The 24,431-nt window shown below is 44.2% G+C and overlaps 1 protein-coding gene across 4 annotated transcripts; it reads left to right on the forward strand.

Annotated features, from left to right (window-relative positions):
* Window positions 1-1,616: 1,616 nt before the first annotated feature.
* Window positions 1,617-23,030, forward strand: Crxos (cone-rod homeobox, opposite strand). Of its 4 annotated transcripts, none has more exons than NR_038092.1 (5): window positions 1,617-1,784; window positions 2,519-2,543; window positions 9,595-9,649; window positions 16,404-16,552; window positions 17,445-19,299. NR_038092.1 is itself a non-coding variant. In NM_001033638.2 (5 exons), the coding sequence occupies exons 1-5, from the start codon at window positions 15,233-15,235 to the stop codon at window positions 22,934-22,936; spliced, it is 741 nt and encodes a 246-aa protein (NP_001028810.1). In that variant the 5' UTR covers window positions 15,124-15,232; the 3' UTR covers window positions 22,937-23,030. The 4 variants fall into 4 exon arrangements, 3 of the variants coding, with proteins under 3 accessions (NP_001028810.1, NP_001192203.1, NP_001138662.1); NM_001033638.2 differs by lacking the exons at window positions 1,617-1,784; window positions 2,519-2,543; window positions 9,595-9,649 and adding exons at window positions 15,124-15,257; window positions 21,850-22,007; window positions 22,700-23,030 and having other exon boundaries at window positions 17,445-17,616; NM_001205274.1 differs by lacking the exons at window positions 1,617-1,784; window positions 2,519-2,543; window positions 9,595-9,649 and adding an exon at window positions 15,124-15,257.
* The last annotated feature ends 1,401 nt before the right edge of the window (window positions 23,031-24,431 follow it).

Here is a 24,431-nt window from a genome sequence, read left to right on the forward strand (position 1 = left end):
TAAGCCACCATTAAGTATTGAGAATGGAGCCCTGGTCCTCCTGGAGAGCCCCAGTGCTCTTAACCACAGAGCCATCCCTCCAGCCCTTCACCTTGTCTCTGACTCTGTCCCTAGTTCCCTTTGTAAGGCAAGTTTGCATTCTCTCATTGTCTCCCTCTGTGTCTCCCTCCTTTGTCGTTCTGCCACTGTCTGTGGGTCCCTTCCTGGATTTGAGACCCTTCTGCCTGTCCACCTAAGCCTGAGGCTACAGCCTGGTCTCAGAGCCTCTGCTTGCTTCCTGCAATCCTTGAGCTGAAATGAAGGTTCCATTGCTACTCCACGCATACACATCTTCCTGCCATCTCTCTCTCCCCCTCAGTAATTCCCTCCCCCTCTGTCCCTCCCCTCATCTCTCTAGGTATTAATATCACTTCGAGTCCCATTCCCCACTCAAATTGGTTCTGCTTCTCTAAACACCGGGCCGTGCACTCACAGGCACACACAGCCACACGCACACTCTAATCCCTGCTCACCACTGGGTCACTGCTTGTCAGGAGGGGACCTCCCCTCTGTCCCCTATCCCCAGCCCCCTGCTAGGAGAGATTAGGGCCTCTGGGCCAGAAAGGGAATCAGAGCAGATCTCATTAGTAGAATGACACAAAGGAGGAGTTGTCTGACGCTCTCTGAAGCTTGACAGGAGGCTCAGGCCCACGTTTTTGCTCAGCCCAGTAGGAAGGCTAAACTATGCAGACGGGGTTAGGAAACAATCCTTCAGGCCAGGGGCCTCATCTTTAGATTTCTAGCCTAAAGTCCTACAGAATGCATGTGACGAGCGGGTTTTCTGGTTTAGTTTTGGAGGGTTGATTTTTGTTGTTGTTGTTGTTGTTGTTGTTGTTGTTGTTGTTGTTGTTGTTGTTGTTTTGAGGGGGTCCGTATTTTGTTTTTTGTTTGGGATTGTTGTTGTTTTGTTTTGTTTTTTCGAGATAGGGTTTCTCTGTGTAAAGAGCCATGGCTGTCCTATACTTGTTCTGTAGACCAGGCTGGCCTCAAACCCACATAGATCCACTTGCCCCTGCCTCCCAGTGCTGGGAATAAAGGCGTGCATCAACAAGCCCCACCTTGTTTAGATTTTTTTGTTTTTGCTTTTGTTTTAGAAAACTTGAAAGACTGGGACTAAAAGGCCTGGCAAGAGCAAGGTTCTAGGTTCAATCTCTACATTGTGTGTGTGTGTGGGGGGGGGGGTACCTAACTTGGCTCTCCCTCAGGATCACCCTAGCTCTAGATGCCTCTACCCAAATAATTGAAATGTGTCCCCTCTCTATAGGGACTGTCTTTTCATCCATAATTATGAATTCATGACATGTCTGAATTGGTTTAACTACATTGTTTGTTTGTTTGTTTGTTTGTTTGTTTGTTTGTGGAAAGCAGGATGTTCACATGGAAGAGACGAAAGACAACCTGCAGAAGCCGGTTCTATTCTTCCACCATGGGGACCTGGGGATACTTGGTGGCAAGTACTTTTTACCTGCTGAGCCACCTTGCTGGCCTGGCACTTGTGTTCAGTGGGACACTGATGAAGGCTGAGAGAATGAGTGAGACTGACTGGAATAGATGAGGAAACCTCCCTGGTGGTTCTGGGAGCTCCTATGGTGTCACTGGGAAGCATGGAGGAGGAGCTGGTGGCTGCTGAGAGCAGATGTCCTTGCTATAATTCCTGCCTTGCCCCACCCAAGGACAGACCTCCACAGATAGCCCCAGGACCTCAGAGATTTCTGGAAAGACATTCTTTTGGCTTTGTTGCTTAGGTAGGGTTTTGGGTTTGTTGCTGTTTATTGTTTGTTTGTTTGTTGTCATTTTCTGTTTTGATGTGTTAAGGATCAGACCTCCAGGCAATCCCCCTTTTTGTTTGTGTTGTGAGGTAGTTTTTTTGAGACAGGTCTCACTTTTGTAGCACTGGCTCAGCTGTTTGTACCTATGTAGACCAGGCTAGCCTTGAATTTACAGAGATCTACCTGTCTCGTCAGAACTGGGATTACAGGTGTGTGCTCATCACATCTGACAAGGAATTACTCTTTTTTTCTCGTTAGTAAAAATAGATTTCTTTTTCTTACATAATATCTGATTTCGGTTTCCCCACACTCTACTCCTCCCAGTTACACCCCACTTTCCCCTCTCATCTGGAGCCACTCCCTTTCTGTCTCACTAGAAAACAAACAGGCTTATAAGGGATAATAATTCAATGAAATATAATAATAAAATAAAGTAAAAACTAAGAGTCACAGTTGAGAGAAGTTCAAAAAACCAAGAGAAGGCGCAAGATAAGATCTGTTCTCACACTCAGGATCCCACAAAAGAATTTAACGAGAATAATTAACAAATAGGCAGAAGCCCGGGTGCAGAGCCACACAGGCCCTGTGCATGCTGCCTCGGGATCTGTGAGTTCACATGAGCTTTGAATATGTCAGTTTAGAGAACCTTGTTTCCTTGGTGGCCTCCATCCCTTCTGACTCATACACTCTTTCTTCCTCCTCTTTTGCAGGATTCCCTGCACAGCAGGAGTTGAGGTATGGATATAATGGAGACACCCCTTTAGAGCTGAGTTCTCCAGAACTTCAGCTCTCTGCATATGTCTAGCCGTGGATCTCTGTATCTCTTCCCATCTGCTGCAGGAGGAACCTTCTCTGATGATGGCTGAGCAAGGCACTGATCTATGAGTAAAAGAAAGCCATTAGGAGTCATTTTATTGCTTTTTTTCTTTTTTTAAGATTTATTGAGCCGGGGGTAGTGACGCACACCTTTAATCCCAGCACTCGGGAGGCAGAGGCAGGTGGATTTCTGAGTTCGAGGCCAGCCTGGTCTACAAAGTGAGTTCCGAGACAGCCAGGGCTATACAGAAAAACCCTGTCTCGAAAAAAAATTTTTTTATTTACTTATTTTATGTATATGAGTACACCGTAGCTGTGTAGATGGTTGTGAGCCATCATGTGGTTGCTGGGAATTGAACTCAGGACCTCTGCTGACTCCAGCCCTGCCACTCTGGCCCAAAGATTTATTTATTATATGTAAGTACACTATAGCTGTCTTCAGACATACCAGAAAAGGGTGTCAGATCTCATTACAGATGGTTGTGAACCACTGTGTGCTTGCTGGGATTTGAACTTAGGACCTTCGGAAGAGCAGTCAGTGCTCTTAACCACTGAGCCAGCCTCCTGCTTTTTCTTTTTAATAGTAGCATTTGGCTTTACCCTAGGTTCCTTGGTTATCTAGTCCAGGTACTTGGTCATATAAGCAGTGTCAATATGAGTTCCATCTCACAGAGTAAGCTTTAAGTCAGATAGTGGTTGGCCACTCCCACAAACTTCATGCTGGCACTGCCCTAGCCTATCTTGCAGGCAGGACACCACTGTAGATCAAAAGGTCTGTGGCTGGGTTAGTATTTACATATATCTTTTGGTAGTTTGCAGAGTATCTTCCTGTACCAGAGACACTAGAACATAGACATGAAGGTTCTGTGTAGGCACCAGCTTTGACTTCTCCGTGTTTAATGAGTTGGGTAGGTGTTGTCTTCAGCAGTGGGGCCTTGCCATCAGTTTGTGAAGAGCAACCTGTAGTCTTGTCAACAGCCTGGGTGGCTTGGGGATTCCCAAGGGACCCCTTTGACCAACAACTCAATTAAGTATAACCCAGTCCTGGTGCTGGAAGCTTCGTTTGGTGACAAGAGATGGCCACCTGAAGCTCTGCCCCCCCCCCATTATTTGGCAGTTTCATTTAGATCACCTTCATATGTGTATGTATTTTAGGAAGCTTGTACTATATTAGGTTTCCATTCTATCCCTCACATGGCCCTTACTCTTAGCTGTCTCTCCCTTTACTCCCTCTCTTATTTCCCTGTCCCCTCTACTTCCTGTACCTAACTTCTGTGGTTCTAGGGACTATAGCTTGGTAATCATTGACTTAACAGATAATATCCACAGATAAACAAATGCACACCATATTAATCTTTCTGGGTCTAAGGTACTCCACTCAGGATGATGTTTTTTCTTGTTCTATCCATTTACCTGTGAATTTCACCATCTCTTTTTTCTTTTTCTTTTTTTCTTTTTCTTTTTTTCTTTTTCTTTTTTTCTTTTTCTTTTTTTCCTTTTTTCTTTTTTTCTTTTTTTCTTTTTTTTGTAACTAAGTAATACTCCATTGTGTAAATATACTCCATTTTCATTATCCATTCTTCTGTTGAGGGATATCTAGGCTGTTTCCAGTTAGTTTCTGGTTATTGTGAATAGAACAGCAATGAGCATGTAAAAAGATGTATAGGTATAAGCCCATATATATACTGGGTATGCTGGCTATATGCCCAAGAGTGGTGTAGCTGGATCTCGAGGTACATTGATCCCCGTCATCCTAAGGAACTGCCACACTGATTTCCATGGCTGAATAAGTTTTCACTCCCACCAGAATGGATGAGTCTTTCCTTTATCCCACATCCTCACCAGCATGAGCTGTCGCTTGTGTTGTTAATCTTAGCCATTCTGACAGCCATAGGATGAAATCCTCAAAGTAGTTTTGCTTTGTGTTTCCCTGAGGGCTACGGATGTTAAACATTTCTCTAAGTGTTTCTCAGCCATTTGAAATTCTCCTTTTGAGAATTCCGTTTAGATCTGCACTCCATTTTTAATTGGGTAATTTGTTTTCTTGATATCTACTTTTTTTGAGATGTGTGTGTGTATGTGTGTGTGTGTGTGTTTGTGTAATTTTGAATATTACTCCTCTATCAGACATAGAGTTGCTAAAAAAAAAAAAAAAAACTGTGTAGGCTGCCGCTTTGTCTGAATAATGGTGTCTTGTAGAAATTTTTCAGTTTCATGAGGTCACATTTCTTAATTGTTGATCCTAATGCCTGTGCTAATAATGGTGTTCTGTTTAGAAATTGTTTTCCTATACCAGTGAATTCAAGACTATTCCCCACTTCCCCTTCTATCAGGGTTTGTCTTGTTTCCTTGTAAGTTTTTAGTTCTTAATTAATGGTCAAACCATTGCATCTCTGGAAATTCTCTTTGTGTTCAAGCTCAGGAGTACATTTATAAAGATAAGATCATAATTGCATCAGTGCTGGAGGTGGAGCTTACATTATTAATGGGTTTCCAGTTGCCCGGTAACATCTGCTTTCTTTGAAAGGCTCAGTGGTATCTTCCAGACACTACAAGATCATGGTTAGTCATGGTTGTTCTCAGAAACATTGCCAAGGTGAGTTTAGCTGTTGGGGGAAAAGTGACCAGGTAAGCAAAGAATAACACTAGGACAAGGTGGGGTTACTTTCATCATTTCACCATTTCACTAATTTCTATCATCCTTTCTATTATTTCTGTCACAAACCAATTTCAAAAGTGCTATCTCTGGTTTTATGCTGAGGTCTTTGATCCATTTGCTGAACTGAGTTTTGTGCATGATAATAAGTATGAATCTATTTGCATTTTTCTATACGCAAGCATCCGATTTGACCTGTACAATTTGGTCGAAGATGCTGGGTTTTTTTCCTCCAATGTATATTTCTGGCTTCTTGATCAAAAATCAGGTGTCCATAGGTATGTGAACTTATGCCTAGGTCTTAAATTTGTTCCCACTGATCAACATGTCTACCTTTGTGCCAATACAATGGTGGGGGGGGGGATGGAGAAGAATAGAGCTCTGTGATACAGTTGAAATTGGGGATGGTGATACTTCCACTGTTCTTTAATTATTCAGGATTGTTTTAGCTATCCTGTTTGTGTGTGTGTGTGTGTGTGTGTGTGTGTGTGTGTGTGTGTGTGTGTGTGTGTTTCCATATAAAGCTGAAAATTGTCCTTTCAAAAATCTGTGAAGAATTAGGTTAGATTTTGTTTTTCAAGACAGGGTTTCTCTGTGTAGCCCTGGCTGTCCTCGAACTCAGAAATCCACCTGACTCTGCCTCCCAAGTGCTGGGATTAAAGGCATGTGCCACCACGCCCAGATAGGTTGGAATTTTGATGGGAATTATATCAAATCTAAAGATTACTTTTGGTAGGATAAACATTAATATTATATCCATCCTACCAATCCATGGACATGGGATATTTTTCATCTTCTGATGTCTTCAATTTCTTTCTTTAATGTCTTGAAGGTTTTATCATATAAGACTTTCACTTGCTTTGTTAGAGTGCCCAAGATATCTTCATATTATTTAGGCTATTATGAAAGATATTTCCCTGACTTCCTTCCCAGTCCATTTGTCATTTGTCTATAGCAGATTTCTGTGAGATAATTTTGTATCCAGCTACTTTGATGGAAATGTTTATCAGCTGTAGGAATTTCCCAGTGGAATTTTTAGGGTCATTTATGTATACTATTATACCACCTGCAAATAAAGACGCTTTGTGCTTTGACTTATTCTTTTCCAATTTGTATCTTCTTGTTCTCTTTCCGTTGTCTTCTTGCTCTAGTTAAGATAATATATTGAATAGGCATGGAGAAAAGGACAACTTTTTCCTGTTCCTGATTTTAGTGGAGCTGCTTTGAGTTTCTCTCCATTTAAGTTGGTGTTGTCTATGGGCTTTCTGTAAATTGACTTTATATGTTTAGATATATCCCTTGTATCCCTTCTCTCCAGGACTTTAACCAACTAGGGGTGTTAGATTTTTGTCAAAGGCCTTTCCTGCATCTGATAAGATCAGTTAGTTTCTTTCTTCCTGTTTGTTTATACATGGATTACATTACAGATTATTTTTGGTTTGGTTTTGTTTTTTGAGACAGGGTTTCTCTGTGTAGCCCTGTACCACACCCGGCAGATTTTTTTTAATATTGAACCTTCCCTGCATCTCTGGGATAAACACTACTTGAACATGGTTGCTGCGGTAAATCTCCAATCCAAAAAAACCCAGGCAAAGAAAATACAACTCGATTAATATGAAAACAAGCTGCACACCCAGATTGGGCAGATCTACCACTACACTACCATCTTCCCCATCTATGAGATTCCTTAGAACTTGCGGTTTCTCCAGGCCATGTGCTTTTGCTCCCCTTTCCTCCCACCTCCTCCTCCCTCCCCCTCTGTCATCCTCTCTTCCCTCCCCTCCTCCTTCTCTCCCAAACCTTCAGCTCCACCTTCCCTCTCCTGCCCAATCACCGGCTCTAGCCTTTTTTGTTGTTGTTGTTGTTTCTCTGTGTAGCCCTGGCTGTCCTGGAACTCACTCTGTAGACCAGGCTGGCCTCGAACTCAGAAATCCGCCTGCCTCTGCCTCCCGAGTGCTGGGATTAAAGGCGTGCGCCACCACACCAGGCTCTAGCCTTTATTTTACAAATTAAGGTGGGGAAAAGGTTCACAAGAAGTCACCCGAGTACTGAGTACTCATTTTGCAGCCCCTCCCAGGAGAGCATCAAAATACAAGCAACTCCAGGGCTATAACCTCAACACTCGAATTATCTTTTTGATGTGTTCTTAGATTTCATTTGCAGGTATTTCATTGAGTAATTTTGCATCTATGTTCGTAAGGGAAATTGGTCTGGAATTTTCTTTCTGTGTTGGGTCTTTGTATGGTTGTATATCACAGTATGTATCTGTGGCCCTTATAAAACAAACTGGTCAGGCTGGAGAGGTGGCTCAGTGGTTAAGAGCACTGACTGTTCTTCCAGAGGTCCTGAGTTCAATTCCCAGCAACCACATGGTGGCTCACAACAATCTGTAATAGGGTCTGGTGCCCTCTTTTGGTGTGTCTGATAATAGCTACAGTGTATTCATATACATAAAATAAATAAATCTTTAAAAAAATAAAATAAAACAAACTGATCAATGTTCCTCCTGTTTCTGTTTTGTGGAATAAGTAGAGAAATATTGGCTTTAACTCTTTTTTGAAAGTCTGATAGAACTCTGAACTAAAACCATCTGCCCCTGGGTTGTTTTTGGTGGGAAGTTTTTTTGTTTGTTTGTTTGTTTGTTTGTTTTTTAAATACTACTCAGCTATTAAAAAAATGAATTTATGAAATTCCTAGGCAAATGGATGGACCTGGAGGGTATCATCCTGAGTGAAGTAACCCAATCACAAAGGAACTTGCACAATATGTACTCATTGATAAGTGGATATTAGCCCAGAAACTTAGGATACCCAAGATATAAGATACAACTTGCCAAACGCATGAAATTCAAGAAGAATGAAGACCAAAGTGTGGACACTTTACCCTTTCTTAGAAATGGGAACAAAACACCCATAGAAGGAGTTACAGAGACAAAATTTGGAACTGTGACGAAAGGATGGACCATCTAGTGATTGCCATATGCAGGGATCCATCCCATAATCAGCTTCCAAATGCTGACACCATTGCATACACTAGCAAGATTTCGCTGAAAGGACCCAGATATAGCTCTCTCTTGTGAGACTATGCCGGGGCCTAGCAAACACAGAAGTGGATGATCACAGTCAGCTATTGGATGGGTCACACGGCCCCTAATGGAGGAGCTAGAGAAATTACCCAAGGAGCTAAAGGGAACTGCAACCCTATAGGTGGAACAACAATATGAACTAACCAGTACCCCAGAGCTCTTGTCTCTAGCTGCATATGTATCAAAAGATGGCCTAGTCAGTCATCACTGCAAAGAGAGGCCCATTGGACTTGCAAACTTTATATGCCCCAGTACAGGGGAACGCCAGGGCCAAAAAGGGGGAGTGGGTGGGTAGGGGATTGGGGTGGGTGGGTATGGGGGACCTTTGGGATAGCATTGAAAACGTAAACGAGGAAAATACCTAATTAAAAAAAAAGATTTATTTATTATAAATAAGTACACTGTAGCTGTCTTCAGACAGCACCAGAAGAGGGTGTCAGATCTCATTACTGGTGGTTGTGAGCCACCATGTGGTTGCTGGGATTTGAACTCAGGACCTACGGCAGAGTAGTCGGTGCTCTTACCTGCTGAGCCATCTCACCAGCCCCCAATTTTTTTTTAAGGTTTATTTATTTTATTTATATGAGTACACCATAGCTGTCTTCAGACACCCAGAAGAGGGCCTTGCATCCCATTACAGATGGTTATGAGCCACCATGTGATTGCTGGAAATTGAACTCTGGACCTTTGGAAGAACAGTCAGTGCTCTTAACCACTGTGCCATCTCTCCAGCCCCCTGGTTGGAAAATTTTAATGACTGCTTCGGTTTCACCAGGGGTTATAGCCCTGATAAAACTACTTATCTGGTCCTGACTTTAGTAATTAGCATCTACTAAAAAAGAAAAACTATCCCTTTTATAGTTTTTGATTTGGTGGAATGCAGGTTTTTAAAGTACGTGCTGGTGACTCTCTAGATTTCCTGGGTGTCTGGTGTCATATGCCCCTTCTCATTTCTGAATTTGTTCATCTGAACATTCTCAGATCTCTGTTTTGTTTTGTTTTGTTTCATTAATTTGGATAAGGGTTTGTATATCTTGTTGATCTTGTATTTGTTGAGAGTTGCTTTGTATCCAAGTATATGATCAGTTTTGGAAAAAGTTCTGTAAGGTGCTGAGAAGAAAGTATATTCTTTTGTGTTTCAGTTAAATGTTCTGTAGGTATGTATTGGATTCATGTGGTTCATTGCATCTATTAACTCTGGTATTTATCTGTTTACTTTTTGTCTGTAGGACCTGTTTACTGGTGGGAGTCTGATATTGAAAGTTACCACTTCATTGTGTAAAGGTCTGTAAGACCCCAACCCTCAGTCAGTGGTACTTACTTCGAGATGCCCCCTACCCCCCACCCCTGAGTAAGACACCAAAACACACATCGATGCAAAAGCAAGGGCTTTCTTTTCTGGAGCTTTGGGGTCAGCCTTCAAGTCCCTCAAGGAGAGTTACAAAGAAGGCGGCCCTAAATGGCTATTACAAGGAGTTTTTAGGGGCACAGGTTACATCAGCAGGGTTACAATTCAAACTTATTGGCTAAGCATATTTACCTTTAAATCTATTGGCTAGCAAGCATGACACACATTTGACTTTCCAGAGGGTCAGGTGACTATCAGTCAGTACATTCTGAGAATTTTTTTATTCAAGAATGTTCCTGTGGGTGGAGAATGGAACCTGGCCTAGGGGAAGCTGTAAGGAGGGTGTGGGAATGGAAAACCCCTTAGGGTCCCTCAGGTCAATATGTGATTTAAGCTATAGGACTATCACTGTGTAAGGGTCCATAAGGGATTTAAATTGTAGGACGTGGCTGCTGCCTTGCTTTTGTCTCAGGGTCTGGAGTATGAGGAAGCCAACCCTGCTGTAAGTCACCTTTATTACCTTGCCAAGGCTCTTCTTCCTATCTGCATGCTTATCAGGGAGTGATTCTAAGTCCTAGCCATTCCTATTCACACACATTTATCCAAGAAAGAAGAAAAAGGGAAGCTGGTTACTAAAAGAAGCAGTTTAAGAGGTCCCCTTTGTTGTTGTTGTTTTATTTTTTATTTTGTTTTATTTTTGTCTTTTACAAAGGTAGGTGCCCTAGTGGTTGGTCCATAGACTTTAAGATTTGCAATGTCCTCTTAGTGGACTTAATTCATTGGTGATTACGAAGTATCCTTCTCTATTCTTTTGATTCATTTTGGTTTGAAGTCTACTTTGTCAGATACTAAAATGCCTACACCAGCTTGCTTTGTAGGTTCTTTTGCTTAGAATATCTTTTCCATTCTTTTACCCTGGGATAATATCTACCCTCAACATTAAGGTGTATTTCTTGGGGGCTGGAGAAATGGCTCATTGGTTAAAAGCACTGGCTGCTCTTCCTGAGGTTCTGAGTTCAATTCCCAGCAACCACATGGTGGCTCATAACCATCTGTAATGGGATGCAAGGCCCTCTTCTGGTGTGTCTGAAGACAGCTACAGTATACTCATATACATAAAATAAATAAAATCTTTTTTTAAAAAATGAAGGTGTATTTCTTGGATGCAGCAGAAGGATGGATCCTGTTTCCCCATCCTTTTGTTAGTCTGTGTCTTTTTATTGGGGGATTGAGACCATTGATATTGAGAGATAACAATGACCCTTTATGGCTGATTCCTGATATTTGGTTGTGGTGCTATCTATGTGTGCTTTCCCTCTTTTGATACCTTCTTCTGACCTCTGAGAACACAAGGCACATATGTGATGCACAGGCACATGTGTAGGCAAAATATTTGTTACCATCTAGGGGTCTTGATCAGGTTCATTTTCCCTGCTAATTAGTGAATTAAAAGGCAGAAAAAAAAAAGTCTCTAGAGTGATAGCACCAGGCAAATACACTCAAATGCAGCAAGCAGGAGCAGGTAGAATCAGCCAATCAAGAGCAACTGTTGCTGGACAGTGGTGGCACATGCCTTTAATCCCAGAACTTGGGAGGCAGAGGCAGGCCAATTTCTGAGGCCAAAATGGTTAACGGAGTGAGTTCCAGAGTTCCAGGACAGCCAGGGCTACAGAGAGAAATCCTCTCTCTCAAAAAAAAAAAAAAAAAAAAAAAAAAAAGCAGCTGTTATTAGCGGTGAGGAAGTACAGGCAGCAGACCAAGAAAAGACCCTCTGTGTAGGGAGGGGGGAATGGGGGGGGAGCACAGGACTAAACTCAGAAAGTAGAGGCCTAGTTTCTCCTTGAGGGGATGGTTTTTGTTTTGGTTTGGTTTTCTGCCAAATTGCTTTCTTTCCCTAATTTAGGATTGGTCAGTTTGAAGACAAACAGGATCACTGACTGAGCCTCAACTATTGGTTAACAAGTCCTGACCTGGCCTTGAACTTGTTGACCCAGTCCATCAGAGCAGGGACCTGACTGTGCTTTGTTTTAAGCTGCCATGCTTTTTTGTCTGGGATCAGGAGCATAAGGAAGAAGGCAGCCCTGCTGGAGGTCAACTTTATCACCTAGCCAAGGCCCTTCTTCCTATCTGCATGCTTATCCAGGAGTGATTCTAAGTCCTAGCCATTCCTATTCATACACATTAACCCAAGAAAGAAAAAGAGAGAAGGTGGTTACTAAAAGATACAGTTTAAGGGGTCCTCTTTTTGTTGTTGTTTTATTTTATGGGTATGGGTGTTTTATCTGAGAATGTGTCTATGTACCTTTGTGTGCCTGGTGAGGGTGGAGGCCAGAAGAGGGCATCAGATCCCCTGGCACTGGAGTTACAGAGGGTTGTGAGCTGCCATGTGGTTGCTCGGAATGTAAAGTGGGTCCCCTGGAAAAGCAGCTAGTGCTCTTAACACCTAAGGTTCTTGTCTTAGGATTTTACTGCTGTGAACAGACACCATGACCCAGGCAAGTCTTATAAAAGACAACAATTAATTGAGGCTGGCTTATAGGTTCAGACGTTTAGTCCACTATCATCAGGACAGGAACATGGCAGCATCCAGGCCAGACCTGAGAGTTCCACATTTTCATCTGAAGGCTGCTGGCAGAATACTGGTTTCCAGGTAGCAAGGGTGAGGGTCTTAAGCACACACCCATAGCGACACTATCACTCCAACAAGGCCACACTTCCTAACAGTGCCATTCCCTGGGCCAAGCATATGTAAACCATCACAGTTCTCTATTCTAATTGACAGATGAAGTCATATATCTACTTTGAATGTCCATCCTCACTATGGTCTGATTTTAACCATGCACACACCCAACTGTGCATAGGCGTGAGATGGAGAAGCGACTCTTTATAAAAGTTCACTCCAAGGACAGTTTCCTCTCACTGTACATGCAACCAAAACCAGTTCCAGTTAGATCAGCCCATCTCTTCCCACTACCCTACACTTTAGGAATCTGCTTGAACAGAATGTATCTAAATTTGATGCTGTGGGCAGAGAAATCTATACTATCCTTGAGGTAGAAGAATGAATAACACAAGGAGGTTGTGGGGGTCAAGGGGTTTTGAGGCTGCTGGGTGCACTGTGTAGAGAGGGGTGTGTGGGCATAGTATCCACATGGGAAGAAACTAGGTTGCCAAGTGTGTTATTACAAGAGGGAAGGGTGTGAGTAACTCAAACCAAACAGGACCATAAGCTAAAATGATCTGTTATGCTAGTCTACCTCATTCTAATTATATTCTATAAAATTTATATAAACGGGTGAATCTAGCAGCAACTACTCAGGTGGCCAAGGCCTGGCAGCAAAAGACTTTGGCCACTGAGGCATCTCAAGACACAAGGATTTTTGTTTGCTAGATTTTGTTTTTTGTTTGTTTGTTTGTTTTGTTTTCAAGATAGGATTTCTCTGTAGCTCTGGCTGTCCTGGAACTCACTCTGTAGACCAGGCTGGACTCAAACTCAGATATCTGCCTGTCTCTGCCTCCCAAGTACTGGGATTAAAGGCATGCTCCACCACAGCCCCGCTACAGTTGAATTTATAACTGCTCTAAAATGCTGTATGCAGGCCAGGTTGGTCCTCAAATCTCAGAAATATACCTGTCTTCCTCCCACCACATCCCCAGGGCTACACATGGTAGCCTTCTAACAAAGGCTTATCTCAAAGGCTTGGGTGTGGTGGGACATGCCTTAATTCCTGTCTTAGAAGCAGAGTGCAAGAACATCCCAATCTACATATCCAAGTGCCAGCCCAGCCAGAATTTCTGCTCAAAGCCTTTATAAAGAAAAAGGAAAACAAACCTGGGAGTGTGGTATAACACATTGCTGGGTCTCACTTTTAGTAGCACACTCAGACTCATACTTTTCATCTCCAGTGATTGAAGCCTAGGTCTCATATGCATGCCCGTAATTCCAGCACTTGGGAGGAGAAATCTGGAAGATCAGCCCTTCAAGGTCAAGCAATGTTCACATTTCCAGAAAGCTAGGATGGCCTTTGATCCAAGTAACCTGGATTAGAGGCAGGCAGATCTCTGAGATCTTGAGGACAACCTGGTCTACATATTGAGTCCAGGGCAGCCACAGGGACATAATGAGACCCTGACTGAAACACTGATCAGATAAATACATACATACATACATACATACATACATACATACATACATACATACATACAGGAAAGCGCCAGGTGTGGTAGTAAGCACCTTTAATCCCAGCACTCCGGAGACACAGTAAGGTGGCTTTCTGAGTTCCAGTCCAGCCTGTTCTACAAGCTGAGTTCCAGGACAGCCAGGGGTATACAGAGAAACCCTGTCTCGAAAAAAAAAAAAAAATTAAACTATATCTGCCCTTGTTCAGCAGGAGGAATGTCTTGTACAAGAGAACTATCCAGTCACTCTGGCCTTTTAACACCAGCCAGTCTTTAAAAGCAAAAGATGATATCTGGCAGAGGTGGAACACCAGTTTAATCCAAGTGAGTGGGAGACAGAAAAGGTGGATTTCTGACTTTGAAGCCAGACTGGTTTCCATAGTGAGTTCCAGGATGGGCAGGGGTATGAAAATCCCTTCTTTGTTGGAAGATGGAGGGGGGGGGAGGGTAAGACTGGCTCAGTGGTAAAGTAACTAACATGTGCAATGCCACAGCTTCGAGGTTTATTAGAAAAAGAAAAGTTGAAACACCAAAGGGCATGGTGGCTCAAGCCTTTAATCCCAGCACTTGGGAGGCTGAGGCGGGCAGATTTCTGAGTTCAAGGACAACCTGGTCTACAAGGTGAGTTCCAGGACAGCCAGGGCTACAGGGCTACACAGAGAAACTCTGTCTCAAAAAAAAAAAAAAAAAAAAAAAACCACCAAAGGGAGCTAGACTTGGTATCACAAACCTATAAACTCACAAGGTTGAAAGTTCCAACCTTCCCTGGACAACATGACAACATCTCAAACAGATGTCAACAATGAGCCTGTAAAGTGGATCACACCTTTAATCCCAGCACTGGGAGGCAGAGGCCAGTGGTTTTCTGAGTTGGAGGATAGCCTGGTCTACAAAGGAGTTCCTGGACTCATTAGCCATGTATTCCCTTGAATATCCATTTGCCCTAATTTTTAAAAGTAACCCCAAAGAAATCAAGGCAGTCACCTGAGCAAGCCTACAAGGGCAGACACCTTAGTAATCTTAGAGGTTGTCTGGTAATCAGGACAAATGGACGGCCAGGGCGGGCCCCTGACACACTAGGATGGTGCTTTGACATAGAGGAGAAGCAAGCAGATTCGGGAAAGAATGGGGAAGAACACCTGGGTATCTGGCTGGAGTCCATTTCCTCCTACAAAGGAGACACTGGGTGGAGCCTGCCCTTCCTCTTGGCTGGATGCTAAATTGTGGGAGGGGCTACAGGTTGGAGGGTCCCTGCTCAGTGCGCCCAACTTGAAGCTCAGTTTGAATCCTAAATCCTTAGAGCATACCTTCAATCACAACTGAAGTGAGCTACAGGCGAAATGGAAGCATCTCCACGTTCCCTGAGTAAGTCTGGGCCCTAAAAACCCTGTTACATGAAGTCTGTCGGGTGGACAGGATTGCTATGGTGAGGCCTGGGTTTGCATTTCCCTTTTGGCCCAAAGAGCAGACCGGGTCTTGTAGAAAGTAAGGCCATGACAGTGGAGTTGGGGGTCTATGTGGTGGTGTCAAGAGAGCTGGTCTGAACCCCAGGCACTTTGGCTCCTCCAGGGTCCACAATTAAGGAAGGGAGAACCAATGTAACAGCAGCTAATTATGAGGCTCTTGGTCGGATTCCTCCAAAAAACCTATCTGCTTAGGTTGAGGCTACTGTATTAGCAAGGGAAATGTTTGCAGACTCATATGAATTCTTTTAGTTTTGATTTTCATTTTGTAAGATTTGCATTTGACAGGTTTTCCTTCAGGGAGGGTGCTAATAGTTGAGTTTAGTAGACCTCACACAGGCATGTTGGAAATGATCTTGAACAATTGTGTGTATCTTTGGAGGCATGGTCTCTCCCTGTAGATCAAGCTGGCCTCAACTCTGATATCTACCTCCCTCTGCCTCCCAAGTGCTAAGATTTTAGATTAATAGCTCCATGCCTGGCTATGTTGAACCTGGCAATGTTGAAATCTTGTAAGGAAATCCTTCTACCTGAGTGCTGGGATTACAGGCTTACAACCGCCATTCTCCGCCAAATTCAGTCTATAGAGACTCTATAATTCCAGCAACAAAATGAGCAGTTCAGACTTTCCATACTCCTGCCTCAATTCTCCCATTGCTGGGCTTAAGAGTGTGACTATCCACTCTGCTTTTGCTTTTTTTTTTTCCCAAAGATTCAGGTCTTTAGCCCCAGAAAAGTTTAACTGGATGGAATTGGAAAGTGGGGAATTAAAGTGGGTCACAGGTATCTTATTGATGCATAGACTACCCAAGAGGAAAATCAGAGATTGGGGTTGTGAGAGAGACTCATCTCCTGACAGTGGCTAAAACTGTGTCAGGGGTACATGCAGGCAAGGCTGTAGAGGTCTCAGGACCTCTTTGTTCAATAGGTTAGCTCCTACCATGAGTCCCTCAAGATCACATTTCACACCATCAGGCTTGACAGTGAGGGCTGACTCTCCACTCTCATGATAGAGATTGCCTGACCCATTTCTCCTTCTCTGTCTTAGCCTCCTGTACCCTGGGTCCCCTTGACCAGAAGTTCAGTTGGGAGCAGCTTTCAGAGCTGGAAGCATACTTCAAGGTGGAACCATACCCAGACCTCCAGGATCGAAAGATCATGGCCACCAGACTGAAACTGAAAGAGGAACAAGTTGAGGTCAGATTGCCATCTCCAACCTTATATGCCTCTAAGTCAGTGTTCTCCACACTGAGAACCCATTGGGGTCAAAAAACCCATTCTCAGAGATTACCCTGTAGATATTCTGCATTTCAGATACTTACATTAGGATTCATAACAGTAACTAAAAGACAGTTAGGAAATAGAAACAAGAGTTATTTTGTGGTTGGAGGTCACATTGGTGCTTTCTGGAAAGAAGACACAGACAGACTGCCTCCTATGAGAAAACAGTGTGGGTCCAGTCTAAGGCAGCAATTCTCAAGCTGTGGATATCCAACTCATTGATTCTGGGATGAACAAATCTTGCCCAGAGGCCAGACCAGACCAACAGAATACAGAGACATTCACACCATAGCAATTCATAATAGTAGCAAAATTACACTTATGAAGTAGCAGTGAAAATAATTTTCACTGGACAGGGTTGCTCTTTTCTTAAAAACACTCCATAGACCATGCTGACCTCAAACTAAGAGAAGGCCTGCCTTTAACTCCCAGTGCTGGGATTAAAGGTGTGAGTCACCCTACCAACCTCTACCCACTCCAACAAGGCAAAAACAATTTATTGGTTTGGGGATTGGGCAGACAACAACACAAAGAAGTTTATTAAAGGCTCAAGCATCATGAAGGTTGAAAACCATATACATGCTAGGCACTCTAGCAGGCTGCATCCCTGGATGGTAGGCCCTACCCTTGAGGCCTCTCAGTATTCCTTAGGGGCCTCCTTTTGGGTCCCTCATGGAAAAGAAGGCTAGAGAACATTTTGGGGGCAGCTTTGGGGAGCTAGCTTAGGGGGATGCCCCTAGCATGACCTCAAAGGCTAGGGAGCACATGGTCCTTCCTTAGATATGTTTACATGTGTTCTTCCCTGCAGGCTTGGTTCATCCAGAGATCCTTGGAGGAGGAGATGCGGCCCCCCTTGGCCAGGCTGCAGCAGTCTGCCCTGGATGGTACCTCTTCTCCTTCCCACAAAGCCCTGTGCTGCAGGCCACCAAGCTGGAAGTACAGGCTCATTCCCATCAATCCCCCTGAGTCCTCGACCAGCTGTAAGCACAGTTGCTGATCCTCCTTCCCCATGGGCCACTCCAACATGTACCACAAAAACTGTTTCCCCAATTCCCCACCCCCTATCACAGGCCTGGCTGCACCAAACTCATCAAATGGTGGATGCCTCCCAGAACCCTCAGGGTCAATGTTTGAATACCTGGGTGCCAGGACAGATGACATTGGACAGAAATGGTGCAGAAATGGTGTTGAGTCTCCACCTAGGGCCTCCACTTGAATGTCCAGGGCCAAACCCCACTGCTGTGGTTCCACTTCTTTTAACAGCCTCCCCTCAAAAGTGGCCTCTCCTTCAGGATAGCTATCAACTCAATGTGCAGCACAGTATCACACTGACTTCTTGCCTCCTTTCCCAAGGCATGGTTACAGGCTGACATATACTGCCAGAACAACCACTTCCCAAGAGATTGACTGGCTAACAAGGCTGGATTTTTATTCCCTCTGACCTTGATCACTCATCTTGTACCAATGAGTAACTTATTGGTTTGTGTGTGATTGGATTGTATTTTTTTTTTGGTCTATTGGTGTTTCTGAGGCACCTGCTTGGGGATTTAGATCTTGGAGTGGCTCATTGATAACATGAAATTGTTGACAAATTGGTTTTTTAAAAAAGCTTGTGTTGTTTTCACAAAAAAATACTTTGTGTGGAAGCTGGCTGTTGTATAGAAGTCAGGACAAAGGACAGCATAGGATTAGGGTCTCCTGGTGCTGGAGTGGAGCTTAGCTCTTCAGGCTTCCTGCCAAAGGTCTTTCATCACAGTCGCCTCAATAGCTAGGTTTCTTATTTGTGCGTGATGCTCTTTGAGGTAAAAGTTTCACTGTGATACTTCTAGCTGGCCTGGACTTTGCACCATTAACCTTGAATCTGAATTAACTCCAGATGTGCCTAGCTCTGCCTCAAAGTGCTGGTATATAAGGCTCATACCACCACTGTGCTATCCCTGATCCCAAAGTCTTTAAGCTTAGACTTGAAGTTGAGGAAACTCCCTCCCGAGAGTTTGATTAACACCTGGACATAATGGAAAATCAGGAATTTATTGTATATGTATGGACTACACTAGTGAGACCGGTTACAGCAGGACTAGAAGCCTCTGCATGGACCATCCCTGCCTATGGAGATCAGGCTGGCCTTGAACTCACAGAACTCTGCCTGCCTTTGCCTCTTGAGTAATGGAAGTGAAGGTCTGCTCCGACATGCGCAGGCTGCAGATGACATTCCTTGGGTTTGGTGGAAGTTACTGTTGTGATCATACTTTAGAAAAGGTGAAGGATTTATATTGTTATAGGTATGGCTACACTGCGGCCCTGGACAGCCCAGGATGACTTTGCTTTAACCACACACGGTCTCCAAATGCTAACAAAGCAACCTCATTGTTTGGGTTTTGTTATTAAAACAGGGTCTCTAAGTAACACTGGCTGCTCTAGAATGCTCTATGCAGACCAGGTTGGCCCTCAAATCTCAGAGATCCACCTGTCTTCTTCCCACCACACCCCCAGTGCTCTCATCAAAGGCATGGGCCACCTGACTTGGTTCCCTGTAGAATCCTCCAAACAGACAAGGGTGACATGGAAATTTATATTCCTGATAACTTCAGTTCCTGAGACAGGGATTGATGTTGTCAATTCAGTCAGGTGATGTTTCAATAAATTATTCAATGTCTATAAATATGATCTGTGCCTGCTTGTGAGAAACCAAGCATCCCTCCACTCTAAATTTGTGAATGAAATTATTCAGTCTAGACCCCAATCTCTTTCTCTTTTCTTTCAAAACAAGGTTTCTCTGTAGCCCAGGTTGACCTTGATTTTAGAGGCTGGCCTCCCTCTGCCTCCCAAAGGCTGGGATTAAAGGCTTGCACCACCACTACCTGCACTTGCTAGCCTCCTAACAAAGCCTGATCTAAAAAGTAGAGACAGTTGGGTGTGGTGGGACTTGCCTTTAATTCCAGGCTTAGAGGCAGAGTGCAAGGACAGCCCAGTGTGTACACAGCCGAGTTCCAGACTAGCCAGAGTTCCTGCTCAAAGCCTTTATGAAGAAAAAACAAAAACAAAAGACCTGGGAATGTGGTATGCACATTGCTAGATTTCATTTTTAGTAGCACACTCAGACTCATACTCTTCATCTCCAGTGATTGAAGCCAAGGTCTCATATACATGCCTGTAATCCCAGCATGAAATCTGGAAGATCAGCCCTTCAAGGTCAAGCAATGCTCACATTACCAGAAAGCAAAGATGGCCTTTGATCCAAGCACCTGGATTAGAGGCAGGCAGATCTCTGAGATCTTGAGGACAACCTGGTCTACATATTGAGTCCAGGGCAGCCACAGGGACATAATGAGACCCTGACTGAAACACTGAACAGAAAAAGAAAGAAAGAAAGAAAGAAAGAAAGAAAGAAAGAGAGAGAGAGAGAGAGAGAGAGAGAGAGAGAGAGAGAGAGAGAGAGAGAGGAAGGAAGGAAGGAAGGAAGGAAGGAAGGAAAGGGAGGTAATTTTTCTCCACAAAAGAGCATAGAAGCAGTTGTCTCCAAGACACACCTTAGAGAAACTACCAAGCAGTGGAGTTTCCTGACCACTCAGGTCCAGACGACCAAGGGGAGCCCTATGAATCTGAAGTAGCATTCCTAGTGTCCTTGGGAACCAGGGACAGGGTGTGTGAAGGAAGGGGACAACACAGACGAGGAGCTCTGGTTGGTCCCTGCTCTTCTTATAGAGCTTTAGAAAGAAAATAAGGTGAACACGGGGAAGGAGGTCACAAGCTGCAGGCCCATTTCCTGGAATCAAGATCCTAGTGAGGCCATGCTGCCCTCTGGGCTCTGGAGGATTGAGGAGGCCAGTGTGGCCAAGTCAGTTTTTTTCCCCTCTCAGAGTAGCTACTCAGGAAGACCTTGAAACCTTGGAAGGGAGTGTCTGGAGGTTCCAGGGGGGAGTGGCAGAAAACAAATGAGTGGGAGGGGCTCCTGGTGGGAGGGTCCTAAATAGGAGGTTTCAATATGGAAGTGGGATTTAAGCAAAAAAGTCCTAGAGAAGAGCCTCAAACTGAAGGAGGGAACTCAAGTGGGCAGCAGCCTCGTGATGGAAGAAATCGACGGGATGATAGTTCAAATGCGTGAGTTTGGGCTTCAGGAAAATGTTTAGAAGCTGAGGGGCGGTCAGGGATGCTTTCCTGGAACTCGGGCTTTGCACATCTATTCTGGGGCTCGCAAAAGAGGAAGAGGCTCTTTTTTTTTTTTAAGGTTTATCTATTTCATGTATGTGAGTACACTGACTGTGTCTTCAGACACACCAGAAGGTGCAATCAGATGCCCATTACAGATGGTTGCTGGGAATTGAAGTCAGGACTTGTGGAAGAACAGTCCATGATCTGCTGGCCCAGCTCTCCAACCTGACCGGCCTCATCTAAAACAGAGCTGGGCTGTAGGGTTTGGGTTAAAGACAGAAATGTGGGTGAAGACCTGAATGTGGCACTTTGACCTCAGCAAGGATCAGGGTTATAGCCGGTCAGCTAAGGGGTCAAGGGGAATATAACAATGTAGCCGTTGGTGGCAGCCTGGGACCTGTGTGGTGGCTGAGTTTATTCCCAATTCCTGCATTTGGTTTCTCTTTTCTTCTGTGGGATTTTTTGGTGGAGATTACAGGGAGGCTGGTAGAAGGAGTCTTTCTCAAGTAGATCATAAAAGCCAAGGCATGACCTTGAACTCCAGTAACTCCTGTGTTATCTCTTGAACACTGAGATGACAAGATCTGGGTACCACGCCCAGATAACTTTTATAATTTTTGAAATAGCACCACAGTGATTCCAAACTCACCATTCCCCTCCCTCAATTAGAGAACTGCCTGCAAACCTTCCTCAGGCTCAGATGGGCTCTGTGTCTGAGCTAAAGAATGTCTGGATCTTCCACAGGCCCCTTCAGTGTTTGGGTTCCATTGAGGGCTCTGAGAACCTCAAGGGAGGAAGTGACAGCCTGAAAGGAAAGACCCAAAATACCCTTCCCAACCCTTGGGATCAAGATTTTAGGTTTTGAGCCATCATTCAGCTTATTTATTTAAAAATAAAAAAAACCTCATGTGTATGAGTTGGTTTCTTCCCTCACCTTAGGGTCCCTGGAATCCAACTGAGATTTCTGTGACTGACAGGCTCCTTTAGAGACTAACCATCTAACACAGTCCCCTGAGCAGGGCAGAAAGGGTTGCTCTCATTGATTTTTTTTTTCACCTCAGGCTTAAAGGATAGCAAAACTGTATTAATTTCAAAGACGGAGTTGACCGATGAGCAGTTCCAGAAGCTAAGAAAGCACTTCGAGACAGACCGTTGCCCTAATGAGGAAACTCTGCAGGCCTTCGCTGAGGAACTCAAACTACGGAAAGACCTCATCAGAGTGAGATTCCTCTTCCCCATCAGGATGGGTGACTCCATCTACAATCCCAGAGATGGCATGGGGCTCTCCATCCCTATGTACCCATAGACCCAAAATCCTCAAGAGGGTTTAAACTATATGGTGGCCTACATCTTTCCTATGAGAGGCACACAGACCTCCGGGAGTTTCAGGACAGCCTGCATGCATAGTAACTTAAAGGTCAGCAAAGAGATGAGACTAGCACAGCAGCGAGTCAAGGTCATCTCTTCCTGGTCTATGTAATGTAACTGGAAGGTAGGCTGGGCTACTCCAGGACAGTCAGGGATGATACACAGAAGAACCCTGTGTCAAAAACAAACAAAAAAACAGTATCTTTTGACGTGGAGATTGTTTGTTGGTTTGTTTGTTCAGAAGTTGGAGAATATGCTGGGTACTTCAGTCAATGAAGGCTAGCCAGGGCTCCATGGACCCTGTGTCCCAAGCAATCATCCCTGATTGAAGCCTTGAGAGTTCCAGACCTCAGTAACTGCACAGACCACCACCAACCCCTCCCCTTCAAAACAAGACAAAAACCTCAAGCGGGCAACCTCAGAGTCCTTGGGGAACTGTCCTTGCCTTTATTGGTCTCCCCACTCCTTTCCTGAGCCCATAATCACCACCTAGACCAAGGGCCTATTTTGATATCTTACTCCATGTTCTCTTTACCTCTCCAGTCCTGGTTCATCACTCAGCGTCACAGAATGAGGGGGTACAGACGGTTATTTATGCGCTACTACAGGGATTGGAAAACGTCCCGTGAGTACTCTACAACAAGAAGTTTCGACAGGCAGAAGAACTCCAAGGAGTGCTCTCAGAATGACCCTGGACTCCCCGAAGCATTGGAAGCCTTGAAGAGGCTCAAGCTCTCTTCTGGGTACCAAAGCAGAGATGGCATGTCACAAGATTTCTGACTTTTCAACTTCTTGGTGGGGGCAGGCGTCTGTCTATGGGAGAAGGTACATTAATAATAAAGCGTGCATTCATAGAGTCGAAAATGACTGCTTTAAAAGAAAATTGGGTCTTATTCCATAGCCTAGTATGTAGTTTTTATATCCTAGGAGAGACTTTAGATTGGGTTTGGTTGTCTTGAGGTTAGACATGTTTAGCTTTCTGTTTTTATACCCTTGTGGATAGGTTACCCTGGATGCCCCTAAATCCTGGAAGCCTGAGGATAGCATGCACAAACAAGATGGTGCTGGTCTTTAATCCCAATATCCAGGAGGATGAGGCAGGTGAATCTCAAGGCTAGGCAGTGCATTTTTATAGGGAGAAACCCTGTCTTGTCAAAGCCAAAGACAGCAAGTTTCCCTATGGCATCTGCACACATACTTTTAGATTGACCCAGACTCTAGAAATCTGCCCTGTCCCCTGCTCAAACTCCCATCCCAGTCTCTCATCTCCCAAATCCAGTTTCCTGTCTGGTTGTTTTGTACTGTTAGGTAGCTGGCCTCCTGTCTCTGTAGCTCTCCCAGGCTTCAAGAACTGATTGTCATAAATTGTGGCTTGTTCTTCCATCTTCTAGCTAAGGCTGCTCACTACCACTACTACACCTGGGAGCAAACAGTGAGAAAGGAACCAGTAAGAGGCTGGAAGAATGATACAAGGGGCCGGGCTTGGTGGCCCATGCCTTTAATCCCAGCACCTGGGAGGCAGAGGCAGGCAGATTTCTGAGTTGGAGGCCAGCCTGGCCTGGTCTACAGAATGAGTTCCAGGACAGCCAGGGCTTCACAAAGCAACCCTGTCTCGAAAAACCAAGCAAAACAAAACAAAACAAAAATGATACAAGAACTGGAGAGGTTGCTCAGTGGTTATGAGTTCTGACTTCTCTTCCAGAAGTCGTGAGTTCAATTCCCAGCAACCACATAGTGGTTCACAACCATCTGTAATGGGATCAGGTGCCCTTTTCTGGTGTCTGAAGACAGCTACAGTATACTTACATACATAAATAAATCTTTAAATTTAAAAAAAAAAAAAAGAATGGTCCAAGGGTTGGGGATGGCTCAACGGTTAAGAGCCCTGGCTGCTCTTCCAGAGTACTCAGGTTCAATTCCCAGCATCCACATAGCAGCTCACAACTGTCTATGACTCTAGATACTGATCTGATGCTCTTTTAGCCTCTGCAGACATTGCATACATACTATGCACATACATATCAGAATATGTGGTGTTTGTCTTTCTGTATCTGGGTTGTATTTTCCAGTTCCGTCCACTATGGAATTTGTTTTTCTTTACGGCTTGCAAAGAATTCCATTGTGTATACCTGCTGCATTTTCATCCTCCCTCTATGGCTGTTTCTTGTGCCCCTATCTCTGTAGTAGGATGTAGAGCCCTTTAGGCTGAAGAGATTGCTCAGCAGTTGCCAGCAATTGTTTTTGCTGAGGACTGCAGTTCAAATCCTGGCACCTA

The sequence above is a fragment of the Mus musculus genome, chromosome 7, assembly GCF_000001635.26.
Source record: "Mus musculus strain C57BL/6J chromosome 7, GRCm38.p6 C57BL/6J".
NCBI lineage: Eukaryota > Metazoa > Chordata > Mammalia > Rodentia > Muridae > Mus > Mus musculus.

Excerpts from the sequence above, each read along its gene's own strand:
- Crxos (NM_001033638.2), top strand. The coding sequence starts at position 15,233 with ATGGAAGCATCTCCACGTTCCCTGA. Across the intron at positions 17,617-21,849 it reads CCCTGAGTCCTCGACCAGCT|GCTTAAAGGATAGCAAAACT; the intron begins GTAAGCACAGTT and ends TTTTCACCTCAG. Across the intron at positions 22,008-22,699 it reads TACGGAAAGACCTCATCAGA|TCCTGGTTCATCACTCAGCG; the intron begins GTGAGATTCCTC and ends TTACCTCTCCAG.